Raw genomic sequence first — 22,010 nt, forward strand, 5'->3', positions numbered from 1 at the left:
TGCGGTCACAGCGGCGGAGAAGGCGGCGGGGGAGGTTCGCACGAGGCGCCTCGCCACCTGCCGCGCCGAGGAACGCAGCGGGCGGAGCGCGGAGAAGGCCCGCGTGTTCCCCTTCACCCCCCCACCCACCCGCAGCCACCCTTTTCTTTGATCGACGTGTTGGGATTCGGGAAGGAAGGGTGCCGAGGGCCAAGAGCAAGGGGGACCCCGGGGTGGCGGTGGCGCTGGAGTCGTGCCTGTTTCCATGCAAAAGATACGCAAGCCGTGGCGCAGAAAGAAGAAATGCGTCTCTTACTGAGGGGAGATGAGAATGAAGGGGAGGGAGGCGAATGTAGGACGCGCCTGCGAAGGAGAAGGGGAATGTGCCGGTGACAATATGGCACAGGAGGCTGGTCTTTTCCGTTTCATTAACTGAAAAAGAAGAAGAGAGAGATTTGTTCATTTGTATTTTAATCCACACACAAAGTGATCAATAATAGCAGGGACTTTGCTCCCAGGCTTACAAAACATGAGGTACAAAAGGGGGAGAGGGGGGCTGGGAAGGAGAAGGAGGAAATAAACTGAGGCACAAGCTGTAATTGTGGCACTTTAAAGGCCAACCAATGCGGTATGAGCCTTCGATGGATGATGCATGATGATTTGCAGGTACATAAATACTTGACGGGGAGGGGGTGGAGATTGTAGACAGGCAGAGACGAATTCCCATGATCTCTAGCCTTTTCCGTGCTGGTTGGAGCTGATGGGAGTTGTAATCCCTTTCTGATGATGACCACCTTTAGGATCCTCGGAAGCTGAAATGTCTTTTTCTGATGTCAGTTTTGTATCCATTCATACGTTTGCATAGATATTGGCCATAGATAGAACGACGTTGCTGGCAGATGCAGACATCTATCATTTTGGAAGATGAGCAAGTGAATAAGCTCCTGATGTTGTGGAAAGCATTTTAAGTCCTGTAGTAGGGCTTCCAGAGTAGATGTGGGGCACAGAGTTGGCATCTGAGTCCACAAAAGTTCTAGTAATTGCTCTTTCTGGCAAGGAGGGGGGAAATAAGAGCCCTGCCACAGGTTGGTCCCCTTTGCAATGATGCTTTTCCAGGGAGCCTCTCCCAGTGATTCTGGATCATAGCAGAGGCCAGTGTGTGCTGTCCTTCAGCTCTGCAGCCTTGGTTGGAGCCAAGTGTTTTTTTCTGGCAAGGAGTGGGGAAGGAAATTCCCTGCAGATGCTTCTTCTGTGGTCAGTGAATGAGGCCAGACTGGTTTCCCCCATACCATTATGTTTTTCCTGGGAAGGAAGGGAGGCAGTCTCCCAGAGGCCCCTGGTCCCCTGGTTGAGGACAGAGACCCTGCAGCTCTACAGTCCCAGCACAATAGGCAGTTGACCAGGCTGTCCCTTCTCACAGGGAGGGTGGAAGAAAACTTCCTGCGGTGACTTCGGTCACACCCACACATTTAAAGCACATTTAGCACACAGCTAAAGCACATGGCTTCCCCCAAAGAATACTGTTAACTAATTTGTTAAGGATGCTGTAGCTCTCTCAGAAGTATGTAAGGTATGGATGTGACCTACTCTGGTCAGTGGATGAGGCCAGGTTGCTCTCCCTCTGTACAGAAAAGTTGGACATGCCACTTTCATCTACATCTGCCACACACAGGCTTCCACTTCAGCAAATGTCCCTGAGAACATTGGAACCCTACATGCACATATAGACAGCATGTCCAGTTGACTTCAGGCTGGGCACTTGGCACATCCTTTCCCCCAAATGCCATACCCTGAAGTGGCTGCATGAAAGGTCCCTTGCAAGGCAAGGTAAAACCATATCTTCTAAACTGTGCCCCTCCCACCAAATGGAGAATGATGTGTTTATTTAGAGATGATGGTGAAATAGCATTCTTTATACAGAATAAAGTAATATTTGCCATTGGTAGTAAGAAACACTGGATTGTGTGACACAGGGAAAGGATGCATGTGATCTAGTGATCAGGGGGGAAATAAGTACTTGCTTTCACCAAATATCATGTGCCACAGAAACTCATGTGTTTTAACTACGTAAACTAGCACAAGTCAAACAGTTGTAATGCACTGTTAACATATTACAACTTGCCACAATCCTGAAGCTACTTCATACAAGTTAAATTTACTTCAGTAGTAATACTTCAGAATAAGGAGACTGAGAATTACTACAAATTGTTCAGGGTCAGTTGAAACCAAGTTAAAACCAACATTATTGAGCTGCAGTTAATGAACTAGTTGATCTCCACACAGATCAAGTAATTATTTCAGTCATTGCTGTCATTACGGTACAACACAAATGTCAATCAAAACTAGAGCTGGAGTCCAAGTCATTTCACTTTAACTCATAGTAAATGAGAATCAGACATTATTCCAAGTAGAACTTCGAGTTGGCATTTATTATCAATGTGTTTGGTAACAGCCAACCCAATTCTTGGAGTGCTAGTTCTTATTTATTTATTAATTTATATAACACTTAATGTTAAGACTTTGAAGTGATTTACAAAATATAAAAAACTATTTTACAACACCATTAAAATACACAGTAATTGAACTGCACAATAATAACAACACACAACAAACAAACAGTCCCATTAACATATAAACATTCATATTTAAAATGTATAATAAACTATGGTTAACACAACAGGAAATGGAAATACAACAGGAAATGGAATTTGATTATACTGATATGGATGTGAAGTAAAGGATATATAACAAGAAAATAATGATGGAATATAATTTCAATATGTGATCACAGTGGAGAGACTTTTAACATGGATATGGATGGATGAATTTACTATTACTCAATATGAAGACATGTTTGTGGGAATTACTAGAGGCAAAGTTGATATAAAAGGAAAAAAAGGTTGACATTTACTACTAATAATAACTATTTGGGATCTCCTCTTGGAATTTTTGTGGGAAAAGGAAATGAATGATTTTGAGATACTTGGATATAAAAGAAATATTGTTTAATAGAAAGTAGAGAAGAATGTTATGGAGTGAATGTCTTAAATAATATTTTTAATTATGTAACTGGCAGATAGAAATTCAGAAGTCTTTTTTATTTTTTATTTTCTTTCTTTTCCTTTTCCTGTCTTCTTCTTGCTTCTTTCTTTTTCTCTCCCCACCCGCCACCCCATTTCTGTTTATTTTCTTTCTTCTTTTGTATTTCTGCTCCGGGCCTTTATTAGGGTCCAAGGATTGTGACTCCTGGGGGTAGTAGATGGTTGATAGAGGGACCTTGGGTGGGAGGCAGGGAAATGTTGGTCTCTGAAGATGAGAGGCTGGGAGGCGAAGGAAAATATCCCAGGTGATAGCTTCTTTTAAAAAAAGTAGCTTGAAAGTAGAACTATCCAAGTGAAATTAAGATTACACTTTTTTGTTTCTTTCCTGCACTTAAGGCTGTCACTATTCCCCCACTCCTGGAAACATTTTACTTAATCTAAAAAAATATATGCATAAAACATTATTTATTGGAGCTGTAGTAAAGTTTAGCTGCTCTCAGGCTATTAAGCTATCCTTTTTCACTCATTAAACCACAACACATTTCCTCATGCATTATTTAGCATAAAAGCGTGTAACCTCTATTGTTCTTATCTAGGTAAATCATGTTTGTATTCCAATCACTTTTCCTTGAGCTTAGAATTTTCTTCATCTCCATTTTACCCAAGGACAGCAGGATTGCACCACTTTCCCATTTGCTCAAGAAAGCTACCTTGTTCTGATAACAATAAGTTAGTGTTTTTGCTTACCGTTCCAACTCCCTGTTTTCTTTGCAACCAGCTCTCTATTAACTCCCTTTTTTCCTCACCTTGTGTTCCATAGTGTGCTTTCTTCCTTCTGCACCGCCACAAGCTTCTCTGAACCCTGTTCTGATACCCACTCTGCTTTTCTCTGTCCACTTCACAGCAAAGCCCTATGCTTGCTTGTGTTACATGGTTAGTTCAAGTAAACACCGGGGGGGGGGGAGAGACGGGACACATTGAGGATGAACATACCTGGAAAGCAACAGTTTCAGGCAGTAAGCCTTTTGAATGAGGTCCTCCATGCATTTAAGAACCCTGAAATATCAGGATTATATCATGCTGGCATTCTTGCATCCTTATTCCTTTTGATAGGAAGAGGTGATCCTTAGCCCGCCCACCCAACCCTCTCCTTACATTATATGCTGGTGGTTTGGTATCTGCTGCAGTGCAAAATATCATTTGAGAAGTCCAGGAATGCTGCTAACTTCTTCAGCATTGCCTTTCCTGGAAACTGGGCCACACATTTTCAATGAATTCCAACGTCACACATGAAATCTATGTAGGACCTGTTGACACAGGCTAGCAAATGTAACAATAATGTAATGCCCCCCCCCCCCCCGGAGTAACCCTGCTACCATCTCTTGCAGCAGAAGCAACAAAAAGAGTCTTGTGGCATCTTAAATACTAGCAAATGTATTATGGAACAAGCTTGGGGGAGTATAGTCTACTTCAGACACATGACATATTATCCTGAGTTACAGGTATATATGTATGTGGGATCCAACAATGTAGTTCCACTAGGGCAAAAACTTTCAGCTGTGCAACAGAACTTTCCCTCCTCTACAAACAAATTTCTATAGGTCAGGCAATTGTTAAAAGCCTAGGAAGCATGCCAGAAAACAAGTTTTCAACCTTAATTCCACAGTGTTTTCTGTCTGAGAAACTGGGGACGTACTGTGGAAACAATGTTGTGTGCAGGCTGAGGAGGATGAATCTCAGAGGGGCAGGAAGACCTGCAACAAGGGCTTAATTTGTGTGAAAGCTAACCAAGGCCTGGAGTCTAGGGATTATAACATTCTGTTAGAAGCAGTATTTATCTGCACACCTTGTATATGATTGCCAAGGATTTGAGAATACGCCTTTAACTGCTATTGAATGAACCAACAGTTCCACCTGTGAGAAACTAGCATAAGATGTTTTTGTGCTAAGGAAAGTAGCATTGGTAAAGGAAAGCTTGTACAAATGATGTGAAGCTGCTATCAAAGCATCTCATTGAAAGCTACACTTAGAACATAGCTAAATTACAGACTTACCTGGTTTAATAGGCCTTGTCTCTTGCCAAGGAGCTCCAGGAACAGTGATTCTGTGAGAACAGGCAGGGACCTAACAAAAATTTCAGCAACCCTTTGGGGGCATCTATGACAGATGAAGTAGTATGAAACCAGTGAATGTTTGCTGTGCAGATATACCCCTTCTGAAAGAAATGTTTTGCAGTTGTGCTTTCGTAACAATTATCTTTTCACATGATTTTTGCTAAAACAATCTGTTCTTCATATGGAAAACATGTAGTGTGGAGGTGACGGTAAAGAGACAACAGAGGATGAGTATGGATTTCATTTCTATATACTGGAAAGATGGGATCCAGATCTCTGACCAGTTCCTTCTTAGGCTCTGCCAAAAAGGAAATCAGTGCCAGCTTCACCACACACACTACGCTTTCCACTGGCAAATCATGCATTCAGAAAGAGGAGTGTGGGAGAATATATGTGAATCAGCTCAGAGGCACCGGGAGATGCTTTACTGTGATATGCATAGCTCAGAAATCAAAGTGTTTGAAAGGTAAGGAATTCAAAGCGCCAGAGAGCTGTGTATAATTGCTCAAGATTGCTGTTATAAGTGAAATTATCTAAGGTGGCTAGGAATGATGACAGTGTCCCATCAGCTTCTGAGAAATTCATGATTCATGTTACCAAAATGTACAAAGCTGCCCAAATATTAACAAAATGCGGAACAACCTTTGGAACATCTTCAGACAAGACAGAGAAGTTACAGTACAAAAACACAAATCATAAAAATCAGGTGCTACAAACATCTGAGGTTCTCCTGCTGTAGAAAAGTAACTGTATCCCATCACCTTGGTCCTAAAAACACCAATGTTACATTGTTCTGTCACAGCTCCTTTTCATGGAATGTACAAAATTTATTGGTGTGAGCAAAGCGTCTCTTTGTTCAGTCGACTTTCAACATAATCCATTTGCTCTGGGGGATAGCAGAAGAAGCAAGAAACTGAAAACACGACGTTTTTCCTTCCATAGGGATGGATCAAAAGGCAAAGTCAGATTTCAGGATGTGGCAATGTATCCATTTGGTCCTTACTGCAAGATATGGCACCTACCTAATAGCCACAATCCCCAGCAGAATCCTCTGCACACAATATGGCGTGTGTTTTTTTACTGTCAGGACTTAGAACGGAAGAAATAGCCAGAGGTAAGAAGATGGCAACAAGGAATGTGTTGATGTTGCAACAAAATGCATTCCACACCTGGTGCTCGTGCTATTGCTTTTTAGGCGGATTTAGTGAAGACCGTTTTGTTCTTCAAAGCCTCATAATTTTAATTATAGTGGTAGATCACTTTTAGTGCTTTTAGAACTTTGCACTAAGTTATTCCCCTTCCTGGGTTTATGTTGGTTTTAAATTGTTTTTAGCTGTTGTGCTTGCATTGGTTTTAGCTGATTTGATTTATTCGTAATCTGTTTCATTTGATTTTATCATTTAAATTCTGCATTGTATTTTGCATTTTTAATGGTCTGCAAACTTCCCAGAGAACTCAGTTATAGGGATGGTATCTTACTGTAACAAATAAATAAATCCTAAATGGCTTCAGTCCTGTATACCTGAAGGAACATCTCCATCCCCAGACTCTGAGATCCAGTGCCGAGGGCCTTTTGGTGGTTCCCTCATTGCGAGGTTACAGGGAACCAGGCAGAGCGGCTTCTCAGTAGTGGTGCCCACCCTCCCGTCAGATGTCAAGGAAATAAACAACTATGTTTAGAAGACATCTGAAGGCAGCCCTGTCTAGAGGGTTTTTAATGTTTGATGCTTTACTGTGCTTGATGTTTTAATTTATTGGAAGCCGCCCAGAATGGCTGGCACAACTCAGTCAGGTGGGCAGCTTATAAATAATATATCATTTTTGTTATATTACTGAGAGTCATAGTTAAGAACAGTTGTGAAATAGAACACGATGTTCAAAAGAAATTGAATTTTATTCTCTGAGCATCTGGAATGGTCTAGATAAAGATTCCGCACATTTGGCCTAGATCTAGAAAATGTCTCAACTCTCATGCCTTTCTACCTAATTCTACATAATTCTTCTGATTATTTTCTTTCCCTTTCTCTCTCTCTCTGGTTAGACAGTCACCAGAGGAATGCTCATGATTAGGCCTTGCAGAACCACTTGGAAAGGACAGCACTACACTGTAGATCTGAATAATTTCATTCACAGCCGTAAGGAGTCACAAGAAGTGTATCCCATTCAAGTTCGGCCAGTTTATCGCCCCCTCAATCAAGTGGTGCAATTCCTAAAGTAAGTCGTTTCACTTGTGAGATACTTACAAATAGCATTTTGGTGGGGCTGTCAGATGATACTTATTATGCCATTCATGAGGCATGCTAGCTCAGCGGGAAGCAGCCACCAGTTAACTGATATCTTTACAAAATAAGGAAGTGACTCTCCCTCTATTGCAGAGCTTTCCACTATAAATTCATCAGGATTTTAATGTGCATGTCTCCTACTGTACAATTCTGTGTGCAATCTTGCCTAACATACCTGTTTTATAAGCTACTTCCTTTAATATAATGCATTTCTGTATTTTGTACTCTTATTTTTGGTTGGAAAACTGCATTACAAAGTTCAGAGAAATGTGAATTCTTAAGATAGCTGCATTTCAGTTCATATATTGTTTCATTAATTGGGTTCATATTATGTAGACTGACTGAATTTCTCCCCCGGCCACCACCACCACTTACAACTTGCAAGTATTGAATGCCCTGCCAGTGTCCTTTCAGTCCCTAAAAGGGAAGTGTTTTATTTGTAATTTAGATCACTGCATAAGTGCAATCACCTTCTACTTTCAGAACACTTCTAACTGGACTGTTAGATCACTGCATAAGTGCAATCACCTTCTACTTTCAGAACACTTCTAACTGGACTGTGAGAAACCTAAACCCTTACATAGATCCTATCCCAAGGGAAGATTTTACAGATAGATACTGTGACCAGTATCTTGCATCCTGGGCCCCAATTATTCCAGGAAGGGTCAAATATGTGCAGCATCCAGTGGTAGCATCAGAGTATGCAGATCTTCATGTTTGTTCTCACATGTGATTCTGGGGAGTTACCAAAACAGGCACAACTATCTCTGAGATAAATACGCAGGTAAAAGAGACACATTAGCACATTTCAGTTGGTGCTGGGTTGTGACTAGAGCTTTTGTTTCTTGAGCAATGACTATTGATTCCAAAGGAAAATGCATGCTTATTGTGATAAGATGCAGATTCTGCTGAATGGAAATCTTATCCACGTCTCATTGAAACGAATGGAAGTTGCTAAGCCACAGTTTCTGGAGAACCGTATTGTACATGACTAGAATTAAAACTGTGTCTTTTGGAAGGAACACTTTTCTAAATATTGATGGGGAACTATGATCAATGAGGTGCATGGACCCAGTTCTATCCGACTGAGACCAGAAGACTGAAATATCAAATTGCTAGAGCTCAATGAGGAGGACTTTCCTTTTTATGCTGTCCTGTGTTCCATCATTAATCACAAAAGATTGGCGCTGCCAGTGCCACCAACAGAAGCAAAACAAATGAGGAATTTCCAGGCAATGAACTTGGATGCTTTAATTGTTTGACTGTATATCACTGAGAGACTTCATGAGGCAACTGAGAAATATGATTAAAAAAGCCCTTCTACCTGATTAAGAATTCTTTGAAACTTTAAAACTTGCCCACTTTAGATCAATATAATATATTGTAATGACTGCCACTAGATTTCATTGAATGTTAGAACTGGACATCCACTCTCCCTTCCATTCTAAACTGAGAGTTGCAAATGGTTTATTAGGAAGCTTGGTGATGGCTGATGTGCCTCCTTTGTTTTCATTGATGGGTGGCTGATTGGGAGGCAGCCTACACCATTTTGTGATTTTGGCTATTTTTCTGCTCTTTCAGATGTGGTAGCTATTTTGTGTCATGTCATGCCTTCCCCACACAGCAGCCATTTTGTGTTTTGACACGCCATTTTGTGGTTGGCGGCCAAAGCACTTTCTCAAATTCCAAATGCCCCAACTGGTTAAAACAGGTTGGCAACCCCAATTCTAACCACAGTTGCATAGAAGGGCCTCAAGAGCCAAACCTCCTCCACATGCAGCTGCTGGGTGACCTTGGGCCAGTCACACTTCTGTGAAGTCTCTCAGCCCCACTCACCTCACAGAGTGTTTGTTGTGAGGGAGGAAGGGAAAGGAGAATGTTAGCCGCTTTGAGACTCCTGAAGGGGAGTGAAAGGCGGGATATCAAATCCAAACTCTTCTTCTTCTTCTTCTTTTCTGTCTTAATTTGCACCTTCCATCAGAAGCAATTAATGTCTCGGGACACAGAGCAGAATGGAAGAACAGCTTGGAAATATACCTTTTTTCATGGCAAGAGACATATCTCCTAATTTCCAGGAGGATTTTTACTCCTAGCTCTTCAAGCTGCATCTTGTGATCTTAGGCAAAGGCATCTATTTTGCTTCTACTATGGGCTATGCACATGAATCCCCCCCCAAAAAAAGTGGACTGCATTACATGAGAACCCCCACCATGTTTTGATTCCTGTGCTGATTGTTCAAAGAACAGATATGTGATATTTAGTAACTGCCAGTCCTACCTACATCTCCTGATGCATTATAAAAACTTCTGACTCTGTTCAATTGATAAATAATTGGTTTGACACAAGTTAAAACCAATTAAAACCTGATTAAAATTGTGTGATCTGCAGAGCTTCAGAGCCAACTTTCTGACCTGACGCCATCTTAACTAGAAATCTTAGACCCTGTTCAGTTAAAAGCAGCATAAGGAAAAGTTCCTTGATAGTAAAAAAAAACCCAAAAAACTGCAAGAGTGGGCTTCATTTGTTTAAAATATTTTCAACTGCTTGTCTCACAGACTCAAAGCAGGTAAAGTAACAATAATATGCAATATTAAATCATATGACCTTTCAGATAGAAGACAGATGATTCAAGTACTTTCTGGTATTGCTTTTTATCAGTTTGTAGTATAACAGAGCTATTCCTCCTGCTTTCTGCTGAGAAGAGCCTATTAAGGGACAGACTGTCTGCTTAATTAGATTTTTTTATGTGATCTAGGAAGTGGGTGCAGCTCTAGCATTGGTGACTAAACTCTATAAACTAGTTTAGTCCTATGAAAAGTGAGACAGAAGGCCCACCCATACTCCACTTCATCTGCATTTTGCTGCCTTTACACTACGCTGAGCTCATCTCTTCACCCCTCTACCTCCCATTAAGAAACAGCAGCATGACAGAGCAGAGTTGTGATGAACATTGTCGCCGCACCATACCATCTGCTATTGTAAGTATCTAAACATCCTAACTTTGTTATACAGACTGCTGTCCAATAACCCATTTAAGGAGACATGTCTATGATCTTCGTTTTACTAAAGTTAAGAGCAAGTTATCTGTACAATAGGCCATAAAAGCACACAGTCATAATTGCAGAACTGCTTTAGTTAGAGACAGAAGACTAGTGTTGTCTGCACAATACATTGAAGGACTTCTAGACTTGGACAATTTGAGTGAGTAAAAACCAGGTGACAAGGAAGCTACAATCAAATCATTTTGGTATAGATTAAATAATGTAGAAACAAGTATACAGCCCTGGTGAACATGGGTCTGGTTCAATTACTCTCCAACCCACATCTCACCAGACTCATAGTTTTCTCATACAGGTATATAATAAGATAAAGCAACCTTTTATCAATAGAATAAATGTATAATATAGCCTATAATCTATCCCTTGGGACTGAATCAAAGGCAGATCTCAAATCTATACTGGCAGCAGCATATAATCCATTACCAAAAAAGCACATTTATTTCTCAGCTATATTGATATAATTCTGTCACTGAGGAAGGAAAGCATAATAAAACTGACTGTTTGACTTTATAATTTCTGACTGATCTTGAGTCCCATGGAACTGCAGACTATCCACCACCATACAATGAGGAGGGATAAAATAAGCATCCCTTTTCCCTTCCCTGAAGTAAAATTCGGAGGGTTCAGAAGTCTACCAAAGGGAATTATATCAACTACATTAGAGACCAAAAGCAATATGCAAATTAAATTTATCCATCATAATATTTATTATGTAACAACATTGCGTATCCTCAAGAAGATCTACAATCCCAAAATAGTGTGTCCTCCACATGTACCTCCCCAGTTTCTTTGCTTTGAGAACATTCCCAAAGGCCTCTTGCATCAGACTCCTTTTGACAGCAGCCAGAAAGGTGCTTCCAAGAAATCTACAAATCCCCCCTACCATTTTTGTTCTTTAGCCAACAGCATTTGAAGGCCACACTGCCTGTCAACATGGAGATTCTATTCAGCCACCATACTTAATAGCCATGATAGACCTGCTCCCCATGAACTTGTCTAAACAGCCTTAAAGCTCCCTAAGCCATTGACCAGCCCCACATCTTCTTGCAATGAATCTACAGTGGTACCTCGGGTTAAGTATTTAATTCGTTCCGGAGGTCCGTACTTAACCTGAAACTGTTCTTAACCTGAAGCACCACTTTTAGCTAATGGGGCCTCCTGCTGCTGCCGCGTCACTGGAGCACAATTTCTGTTCTCATCCTGAAGCAAAGTTCTTAACCTGAAGCACTATTTCTGGGTTAGCGGAGTCTGTAACCTGAAGCGTATGTAACCTGAAGCGTATGTAACCTGAAGCATATGTAACCTGAGGTACCACTGTATTTGTGGATTATGATTTGTGGAATGTTCTTATCTCCTCTGAATCCACTGTCCATCAGTTTTGTTCTGTGTCTTCAAGTCCTAGTTGTTCAGTAAGTTTTGCAGCCTCTTTGCATAATCAGAGGCATCTGAGAGAGGAGTTTCTACGTCATAATCTATGGCTGCTTTATGCGACATGTTCATTGTAGTGCAGAATAGTATAGTACATATCATTTGTTACAACACTTTTAGGGGAGGATCCTAAAGCAATTCCAAAAGGGGATGGGACTTCCAGTCAAAGTGGGTGGGGAACCTGACATTTGGAATGTACTCTGGGTGAAATACCTTTAAAAACCAGTTTCTATGCAAAGTTGCAAAACTACAGAGAAAAGTCATATAACTCATCCTGAGAAGGTTAAGTACATGTTCACACAGCACCCATTGCACACTACATGACATGTCTATATGTACCCATCACAACTCTCATCCTCCATATGAAGTTGTGGGTGCTTGTGATCAGAGGTGAGGTTGTACATTATCAAGTTTCGTTTAGCAGTCTAGAGAGGTAATAAAGGAATTAGAATGCTGAGCCAAAACTGCACCAGAAATTATTGATAGTCAGTTGCTCCTTTACTTTCAAAAGAGCAAATGAACTGTCTGCTATGCATTTTTCAGCATGTGGCAAAAAGCAAGTTAAACTTCACATACAGATTGCTGCAGGCTGTGAGAAAATTAAACCTGCCAAGGGAGTCTGCCTCATAGGCCACATTTCAAAAGCAAAATACAATGCCACAATAAAGTCAGTGTTTCCACTGTAATGATATCTCTGCATCCTCTTGGAGTTTTTGTTACTGTGGTTTTGGCTGTAGGCATTTTGAGAATATGTGGGCTGTATGAAAGTATAAGGAGACAAAGACTATCCCTGAGCTATTCATACCAGATGAAGCATTTTATTTTTTAAAAAAATATATATCTGCCAAAACAGCCAATTCATATCCTTGTGACAGTGCAACAGTTTAAACTGCTTATAATTATAATACCAGTGGCAAGTTACACTTGGTGGACTTAAAGCACCCAAAAGCCATTTATGTAGCACCTCTGTGGAAAAAGGAATGGAGCTGCTGCAGTGATCAATTTAGGCTTTACTTCCTGTCACCTCCACTGCTGAAATCCTCTAACTGGCCAGATGCACCATACACATGCAGCAGCATTGGACTTTGTGGAGATCTGCCCCATGCACCTTCAACAGCAAGTTGCTTCTATCCTCATGAGCCTTTAGTGATGAATTTACTTCAGCCTCCCTGCCTTAGAAGCTTGATGGCTGAGTCGCATTCAGAATGCTGTCAACAGGATGCAGAGGAAAAACAAGGAGCAACGAAAAATACTCTTTAGTGCACAAACATTTGTTCCTAGAGTGATAAAGTACAAAAGAGGACAGGGCTCCTCTGGTCATGCACCTGCTTAAATTCCCTGCTCTAAACAGCTATTAAAGGGGCTAGTGCCTTAACCTTGTCTTCTTCTATCCACTGACATTCTTAGGAAGAGATGCATTCCTACCCAACTCTCTTCTGTGCAGTCTATTTATTTGCCAGAAGTCCCAGCTGCCTCCCAGTGAGCTCCCATGTTTGGAAAGGTGACATACTGGGAGTTGCTGAATAGCTGTTGGGTTTGGCCATGGTCAGCAGTCTGGACTGAAGTGAGATGGGAACCAGGAGCCCAGAATGCTGAGTAGATAAGATCAGAGGATAAAATGAGAAAGCAAGACCAGAGAACAATCCAGGAGTCAGATTCAAACAGCAGTCGGAATCAGAGGGTAAACCAAAGGCAGGTCCAGAGAACATGCCAGGAGTTGAGATTGAAGAGTAATCAGTAGCAGAGGACAACAGCATAACCAGCATTACAAAAAAGAGCAAAGAATCAGGACTAAAGCATGTACAGGACCCCAAAGGCATACCGAAATGCAGTAAGACTTTTCACTGTCTTCCAGTGAGACAGGAAGGAGCTAAGTGGTCCGTCTGGGTGGACAGAGGTACAATTATATTTCCTGAGAGGTTGCCATTGTATAGCACTCCATAGAGGGCAAAATTCTTCACACCATCATTACTCCTTGGTGGGTGGCCACCAGGTATCTCTGCATGTTTGCAGACATGACTGTAGGGCCTTCTTTATTAAATAAATTGCTCTCTTTTTCAGTACTCCACACATGGGGATAAAAATATTGGCCTGCTGTGAGAATTACTGATAAAATGAATGTGAAGTGCTTTGAGCATTCAGGAAGAGAGGTTCGGCTATTACAATTAAAAATACTCAACAAAGGATCATCACAGATACACTGAAAGAAACATAAGGGAAATAATGAGGGGTATTGTTAAAAGTTTCACATCCACCATACTTTTATTTTCATTTCTCTGAGCACTAACCTCTGGGAATTATTTTTCTATCAAAATTACTATTTTTGTCTTATTGCGTCTTCATTGCTCATCTATATTCATCTTTGGTTTATTCTATGTAATGAATTCATGACAAGCCTCCAAGGCACAATAATACTGTGCTCATCTCCCACAGCTTCCATTCAAGGCTCACCAATTGCTTTGCTAACTTCAAATTAGGCTCACTAAGGTGAGGACAAAAAAAATTATCTCTATTTTTCATTGATGGGAAAGCGGCTTTGACTTGAGTAAGTGACTCACTGATATGGCAGTGAGCAGATACTATAAGTAAGTAAGTAAGGCCATTGGTTAAGTTGAGATGCTCCACCAGGACAGCAAGGATGAGTTTAACCTGCAAAGCTTAAGTTAACTGTGAAGCTTAGTTGCTACTGGTTTTATGGACTTGGAAATCCTTCTCCACTTGATGTTGATGATTGATTAACAGAACTTCTAGAACTGGCATCCCGACAGCAAGTGACATATGTCACAAATTTAATGGCAGGTGGGATACCTTTCTAGAGAGCTTTCTTTACAACAGTAGTCTCCAAACAGCAGCTGTGATTTAGTACTCTGGTTCCTTGCTCAATTGATGTAGGAAAAAAGGACCTTCCACTACCTTCTTCTTGCTTCCCTTTCATCTTCATCTGTCTTGTTCTTTATCTTTCTACTTATCCACTTGAAAAGCAAACTCTCTTTTCAGTAATTCCAGAGCCATAAGGACTGTAGCAAGAAGGACATTATTTATTATTTGAAGCTTCTGTACTTCCTGAAAGCTTTGTATCACCCAATAAGAAGATAGATTTGCTTTGAAACTTTTGGATTAACTTGGTTATTCCTTTTCTATTTCATTTTTATTATCATTTATTGTTTTATATCATAAAAAGTCTCAATAAATCTAGAGACATTAATAAAGTAGTGAGGCAGAACCTTGCTAATAAGGAGGCAGTGCAGGATGTCAGCAAAGAACATTCTTTCTGATTACATTTTAGGAAAGAAAAACTATAGAAAACTGTATAAAATAAATATATGTCTATGAACACACTAAATATACTAACTGCATCCAAAATCACCCAAAAACTAATATACCACCATCACTACTGTCAGTTATAATATATTGGCAGTTCATTCCTGAGAAGTAAATCCCCCTGAACCTAAGTGTGAGCTCCTAAGTGGGCTTTGGTCTGCAGCCTTAATATCAGAATCTAAAAGGTATATTTCAATTGTGTCATTCAGAAACACACCCACCCACCCTCTGATCAGCAGGCAAATATGACAGCTTTCGAGAAAACTGCAGCAGTTTTCACAGTACACAGCTCCAGGACACATTTATGAGATCAATTCTACTATTGCCTGCCTTTCTGACTCATCCATTTGTTAAAATGTAACCATTTTAGGGGGCTAATCAATATGTAGGATGGGGAAGAAAAAAGCTGCTAGATAATGAAATGCAGCTGCAGTGTTTAAGAGATAGAACAGATGCAGAATGAAAGTATGATTGAAACTTCCATTTCTGTTAATTAATTATCATTGCTTTGATCTTGTTTTTTAGAGAGAAAGAGAGACTTCATGGACCAGAATGGCGAATGCTGGTAAGGAATCTTTTCTCTTGGCAGAAATCCAAGGATCAAAATGTAGGCCTCAGCAGCTGTGGTGAGTAATCTGTCAGCAGGGACACCATGACAGCCTAGAAGAGAGAATTAATAAATATATGAAATAACCAGCCACACTGGGAAATGGTGCTGCATACATAATGTTAATTTACAACAGTGCAGGAAAATGCAAAGTTTTAATTAAAAAGGTCACATTGATCTTGCTGTTTATTAATTTATACTGGGGATAGTGAACCTCAGGCCAGGACCCTGAATCTGCACCCATGGGCCTTTGGGACGCCCACTAGGCTCAACAGCTGAGGGAGTTGAATATGTTTAGCCAGCAGAAGACTAAGGAGTTATAGGATAGCTATCTTCAAATATCTGGGCTGTCACATGGATGATGGGGCAAACTTGTTTTCTGCTGCTCCACAGGGTAGGATTCAAACCGATAGATTCAAATTGCAAGAAAGGATATTCCTACTAAACATCAGGAAGAACTTTCTGGCAGCAAGAGCTGTTCAGCAGTGGAACAGACTCCCTCGTAAGGTGGTACACTCTCTTTGTTTGGAGTTTTTTAAACAGAGGTTGCATCTGTCAAGGATTCTTTAGCTGTGATTTCCGCATTGTAGGGCGATGAGCTCCCTTACAACTCTACACTGTGATATCCCTCTCCAAACCACACCCCTCAGTGACTCTGCCATGCACCCTCCCCGAGTGTTTTGGATTGGCTGGAATGAAATGTGGCAATACCTCTCGCATGTCTTGATGAAGAATGAAAACATACATGCATCTGTACATGTGGGCCGGTGTGTCTAGAAACCTCTGACTTCTGTGTAGCTGGAATGTAGCCTATGTGCCAAACCTAAGAGTTGCACCCATTACTCTTCCCACATTTGCCTCTGGCCTCACCCACCATTTGGCAAGCAGTCTCAGGATGGTTCCCCACTCCTGGTTTACACCATGGGTGTAGATCAAAATAAAATGGCTTTTGGTGGTGTTCCTCTAACAGGTACAAAGGCCGTTGAGATCAACAGTGGGCCCCTCAACAGTCTCTAGACCTTGCCAGGTGCCTGACCCACCCGCTACTAGAATTGGCAAATTAAACACGAATGAGAATTACGCTTGCCTTTTAGGATGGCCCAGTCCTTTGAACTGCTGTGCACTTAACGCCATAGGATGGAGTGCAAGAACTGCAGTGCAGTGTCACTGTCTGCCATTATTATACCAGCATGTTGATGAGACTACTGTTGCAACAGCCACCGCTGCCCAATGCAGCCCAGTCAGTGAAAGACTAGCAAGCCAGTGAAAGACCTGAGCAAGTGGCTCAGATATGAGTGGTGTAACTGGGATGGTAACTGGCAGGACTAGGGAGATCTTATATACCATCCTGAAAAATCAGTCAGTACTGCTGAGTCGGCTAAATCAGCACAGACCTAGAATTTCTCATATATAGGCAAGCGGACGTCAGGGCAGTTGTAAATGTCAGGTGGGTAACAGATTGGGGTTATTTCCCCTGCAGCACACAGAATGCCTTCTTTATGCCATGAGATCTTTGACGCCTATCGGATCAGAGTGGCCATATACCATAACTATCCATTTCCTGTTTTCAGCCTCTTGGAAAACCAGCGACTGTGGAGAATAAAACACTTCATCATCAACTTCTTCTGGCTTTCTGGGTAAGCAGTGTAAAAATGTCCAATCAGCAGCAGCCACTTTTGCAGTCTAAAGATGGATATGGATGGAGAGAGGGAGAGGGAGAGGGAGAGGGAGAGGGAGAGGGAGGGGGAGAGGGAGAGGGAGAGAGAGAGAGAGAGAGAGATTTGAAACTGAACGCCAAAACATGCTAACAGATGATCACACACAAAGTTGAAAAGTTGAAATGATGCATGTATCCCTTAAAATTACTCTTTCTCAAAAGCCCTGATTTTGGCAGCATTGTGTGGGTCATGCTAGGGTCTAACAAGCTGAAAGAATTCTAATTCTGGTTTCTTTGTCCTCTCTCCATGGTTTATGGTAATTGCTCTCTTGCTCACTGCTGTGTCAGCCATGAGCCGCCTCTTTTTAAGCTGTGTGCTTTCCTCTTTGCAGTCTGATTAGGTGCCAAGGAGTATTTATCCCCTTTGCTTTCTCTGTGTACTCACGTTTCAATTTCTTTAAATGCCAAAAAATTACACAAAACATTTAAAATAATAGAAGCACTGAGTATACATAAACCTTCTTATGCAATTTCTGCACACTGACGTACATCATTAGTGGTGGGCTAGGAAAACAGCCAGATATATTTATGTAATTCTTTTTTCCTAGGCCCAATACATATATTACTGTGGCAACACACTATTAAAAAATAACCAAACAAAACGTGGTTCAGCTTTATACCATCTTATAAATGTATCAGATCACAGAGCATCACATCATTATTTCCCACGCATGCCCCCCCCCCATCCATCAGGCATTGGAAGGAATTGTGTGAGGAAAATATGAATCCCTGTGACCCATGTGTCTGGGGTAAATAATTAAAGAATCAGCTGTATGTACAGATTCAAAATGTGGTGCTAAACACTCTCCAGCAGGAGAGAGCCCTCAGTAGCAAATTTTAAATTCACAACAGTCAAGCAGCTGCATAGCATTAGGAATATAGGTTATTAGACCTTTTTATCCTGTTTAGTCTGCTTGCAAACAGTGCTTCTCTCTTTCTACCCATTTTTCATTGAACAGACCACACACTGCTGAGTAAAGTTAAAATACTTATAAAGTGTCCCAAAGTTCAGATTCATGCATTTATCCAAGCAGCAGCAAGGAAAATATAGGCAGAACACTCTTGGGTTGAAAATATAGAAAGAGAGTTTCAAATACATGCTCTAAGCTTGGAGTTTGCTTAGGCACGTCTTCCTTGGTCAGTGTGGAGAGAGAGGGAACAGGAAAAGAAGACTTCACTTCCTCCTTTATCAGAGAAGAGGAGGTGTGACCTAAATGAGTCTAGGGCACAGCTCTATGATCACAACCCATTTATGCACTAACTAGCACTAATTCTTCACAGGAATTACATGACTAGGGCAGCCCCACATGGTCTAGCCATCCATTACTTAGCCAATATTAAGCCAATATACTGAAGCATATTTTGTGGCATATGCAATGCTTCTACAGTAAGTTATTAAATTTTCTGTGAGCATTTAGAGCTGATATTATATTTGCATACTACCCTAAATACTGGATCATCACTTTGCAGCCTGAACAAATGAAACATTTACTAGTAACTTGGTAATTGAAAGAGCACGTCATTCTTCTCTTAATCCTTTATACAACAAGCATTTTCATATGCAATGTGTTACATCTTCAAGTTCATTAAGAATTAAGGTACTTAGGAATACGTGCAGAAGCAGGACTTCTGTACCACACTTACTAAAGGTGCTGCAGCAGCAACAAAAGCAGGAGCAGCAACAGGAGAGTAGCAAAGCAAGCACTGCATTTGCTGTGTGCACTGCCACACTGCTAATTCATGCTAAGCCATAATTTATTTTTAGCTACGGTTTAACATTACATGCAGACCTGCTTAATGTATTGGGGACATGGACATCATAACATACATGCATTTGCTTGGGTAAAAGTCCATGGGTTTCACTACCTGGCATGCTCCCTGTACCCTACACATGTACCTGTGTACATGCAGAGCAATTAGGAAAATCACATGTGAAAAGCATGCAAAGCTACCCTTAAAATTTTCAGTAATATAAACTTGACTTTACTGAGGTCCTTTACCAGCAACTGAAACCCACTTCATACATCTTGCCACAATTACAACTATTTTTTCCAATCTACTTTGAGTTGCATAATGCATTTTGTATTACTCTCTGCCATCCACATTCTGCATTTTCAGATAAATTGTGGCAGGCATTGAAAAGAAAATACAGTATGTTGCTTAAAAAGGCAACCTACGTCAAGAGTATATTCTGTTTCCAACAGTCCAGTGCTGTTGCGTAAAACTCATGGATGACCTACGAAATGGAAAATCAACCTTTGATTTAAACACAAAATGTGTGTGCCATAATAATGTGGCTCTTTTCAGCAGAGCTGCCAGAGTGGTCCTGATTCTGGTGCCCTGAATGTGCATCTAGCATTCCATTCACCTCACTTCCTTTCTGCTGCCTATTCCTCTCTCTGCCACCTCTCAGTTGAGCAACTGGTTGATCAGCACTTCCCTTAAGAGCCAGCAGCTGGGACCTATAACTCATTCAATCAATGGCAGGCTTGTCAGTTGGAGTTGCTCAAAATATATCACAGTGTAATCAAGAGGTTCATCTTTGGCTTCAGAAAAAAAATTACAGTGGATCACTGGTACATTCTGCACTGCTGCTATGCATGCTGCTATAATGTTTTTGTAAGGGTAATAATTGCCTATTAAATCATGCCTTTAAAAAACCCACAATCTAAAGCATGCCTTAAAAGTCCAAATGTATTCCTTTCTATCAATAACTCATTATATATTAATCTAATACCTGAACAAAGCTTCATAGCACTATGAGCAATTTTGAACACTACCATTCTGGGAAATAGGGTTGAAATATGGCAGTTTAATGTACAAATATTAATAAAGAGAATGGCTTTTCATGTAACCATTTTAAATATTTTATTAGATTACATTTTCTATTTTTAAGTTGCTATATAAGAAATATTTCAGCCACATACCTTTTTGTATTTCATATTTTTTTATATATAAATGTGACCCTCCCATGCTGCCTGGTCTTTTTTTTTAAAGAAACATTAGCATAACACGGCCAGAAAATTACTTAAGCATATTTAGTAAGAGGTAAAAGCTATAAGTAACAAAGGGATTTTAGAGAGAAACAGTATTACTGCAGATCACCAAAGATAACAAATCACAGCTCAATACGAAGAACCCCAAACCTGTACTAAAAACCCAACACATCATCAAAAGTAGAATGGGATGAGGTAAGAGAGAAGTACTATTCAAAATGCTGGATTTTCTTCACCATATTCCTTTTGCCCCTTTCATAGTATAAGCCCATGCCTCCCTCTGGACGATTCCATCCATTATTCATCCATTTATTTATTGCTCTCTGATAAAAGAGATGGAGAAATTCCCCTGATAGGGTCTTATTCCTGATAAGTGTGTATTTCCCTGAACAGCAGAATCAAACGGTTTTTAATATAGAGGATATCGGAAGAAGAGAAATTCAGTGGGCTCAAGAAGGAAACATCCTTCTGGAACAATGATGCTGCTTGCTGGGTAGTTAAAGCAATGAGACCACAGCCACATAAAAATAATTCCACATCCTAATTTATATGTATAAAATAAACCACACCCCTAGGCCCCTGCCTAACAATGCCCCTGCTTCTCAGAAGCTGATCTGTGCACATTGTAATCAATGTCGCACTGAACTAATTGTGTGTGCAATAGATAGCTCATAATAAATATGGAGTACCAATTGCTTATGGAGTACTGCTTAAGTATGTGAGTGAATTGATCCTGAAGAAATATATCCATTCTGTTCCCTGACTGTTGCTCATCCACTGTTATCTCCAGTGAGCATTTTATGTGCATTCATCCATGCAGGCACTATAGCAGGGGTCAGCAACCTTTTTCAGCCATGGGCCAGTCCACCATCCCTCAGACCACGTGGTGGGCTGGACTATATTGGGGGGGGGGAATGAATGAATTCCTATGTCGAATAAATAACCCAGAGATGCATTTTCTGGGGAACCGGGTTCGCGTCTCCGCTCCTCCACATGCAGCTGCTGGGTGACCTTGGGCCAGTCACACTTCTTTGAAGTCTCTCAGCCCCACTCACCTCACAGAGTGTTTGTTGTGGGGGAGGAAGGGAAAGGAGATTGTTAGCCGCTTTGAGACTCCTGAAGGGGAGTGAAAGGCGGGATATCAAATCCAAACTCTTCTTCTTCTTCTTCTTCATTTTAAATAAAAGCACACATTCTACTCATGTAAGAACATGCTGATTCCCGGACTATCCAAGGGCCGGATTGAGAAGGCGATTGGGCCGCATCTGGCCCATGGGCCATAGGTTGCCTACCCCTGCACTATAGCATCCAGATACAGAGATGTGACTTCTACATTTCCCAGGGCCTAACCACACATTAGTATTACTTGAACCAAAAACAAGATTAAAACCAAGCACAGAGAAGGTGTGCGATTCGGGGAGGGGAGACTTCACCCTTGTATTTCATGCTGCAACCCTGAAAAAGTT

The 22,010-nt window shown here is 40.9% G+C and overlaps 2 protein-coding genes across 4 annotated transcripts in view; one reads left to right on the forward strand and one right to left on the reverse strand.

Moving 5' to 3' along the window:
- Positions 1-17,469, forward strand: LOC309530822 (uncharacterized protein). Its single transcript, XM_082219987.1, has 5 exons — positions 1-911; positions 7,176-7,348; positions 10,331-10,394; positions 15,750-15,789; positions 17,403-17,469. Exons 1-5 carry the CDS (start codon positions 879-881, stop codon positions 17,432-17,434), a joined length of 342 nt encoding a protein of 113 aa, XP_082076113.1. The 5' UTR covers positions 1-878; the 3' UTR covers positions 17,435-17,469.
- The window catches only part of OTC (ornithine transcarbamylase), a 21,562-nt gene continuing 15,327 nt past the window's right edge, over positions 15,776-22,010 (reverse strand). For all 3 annotated transcript variants that reach the window (XM_082219977.1, XM_082219976.1, XM_082219978.1), the window contains 2 exons: positions 17,377-17,514; positions 15,776-15,884 (listed from right to left, as the gene is read on the reverse strand). In XM_082219977.1, coding sequence (XP_082076103.1) covers positions 15,825-15,884; positions 17,377-17,514 — 198 coding nt within the window. In that variant the 3' untranslated portion in view covers positions 15,776-15,824. The remainder of the gene's footprint in view (positions 15,885-17,376; positions 17,515-22,010) is intronic.

This window comes from Podarcis vaucheri, assembly GCF_965113315.1.
Source record: "Podarcis vaucheri genome assembly, chromosome: 4".
NCBI lineage: Eukaryota > Metazoa > Chordata > Lepidosauria > Squamata > Lacertidae > Podarcis > Podarcis vaucheri.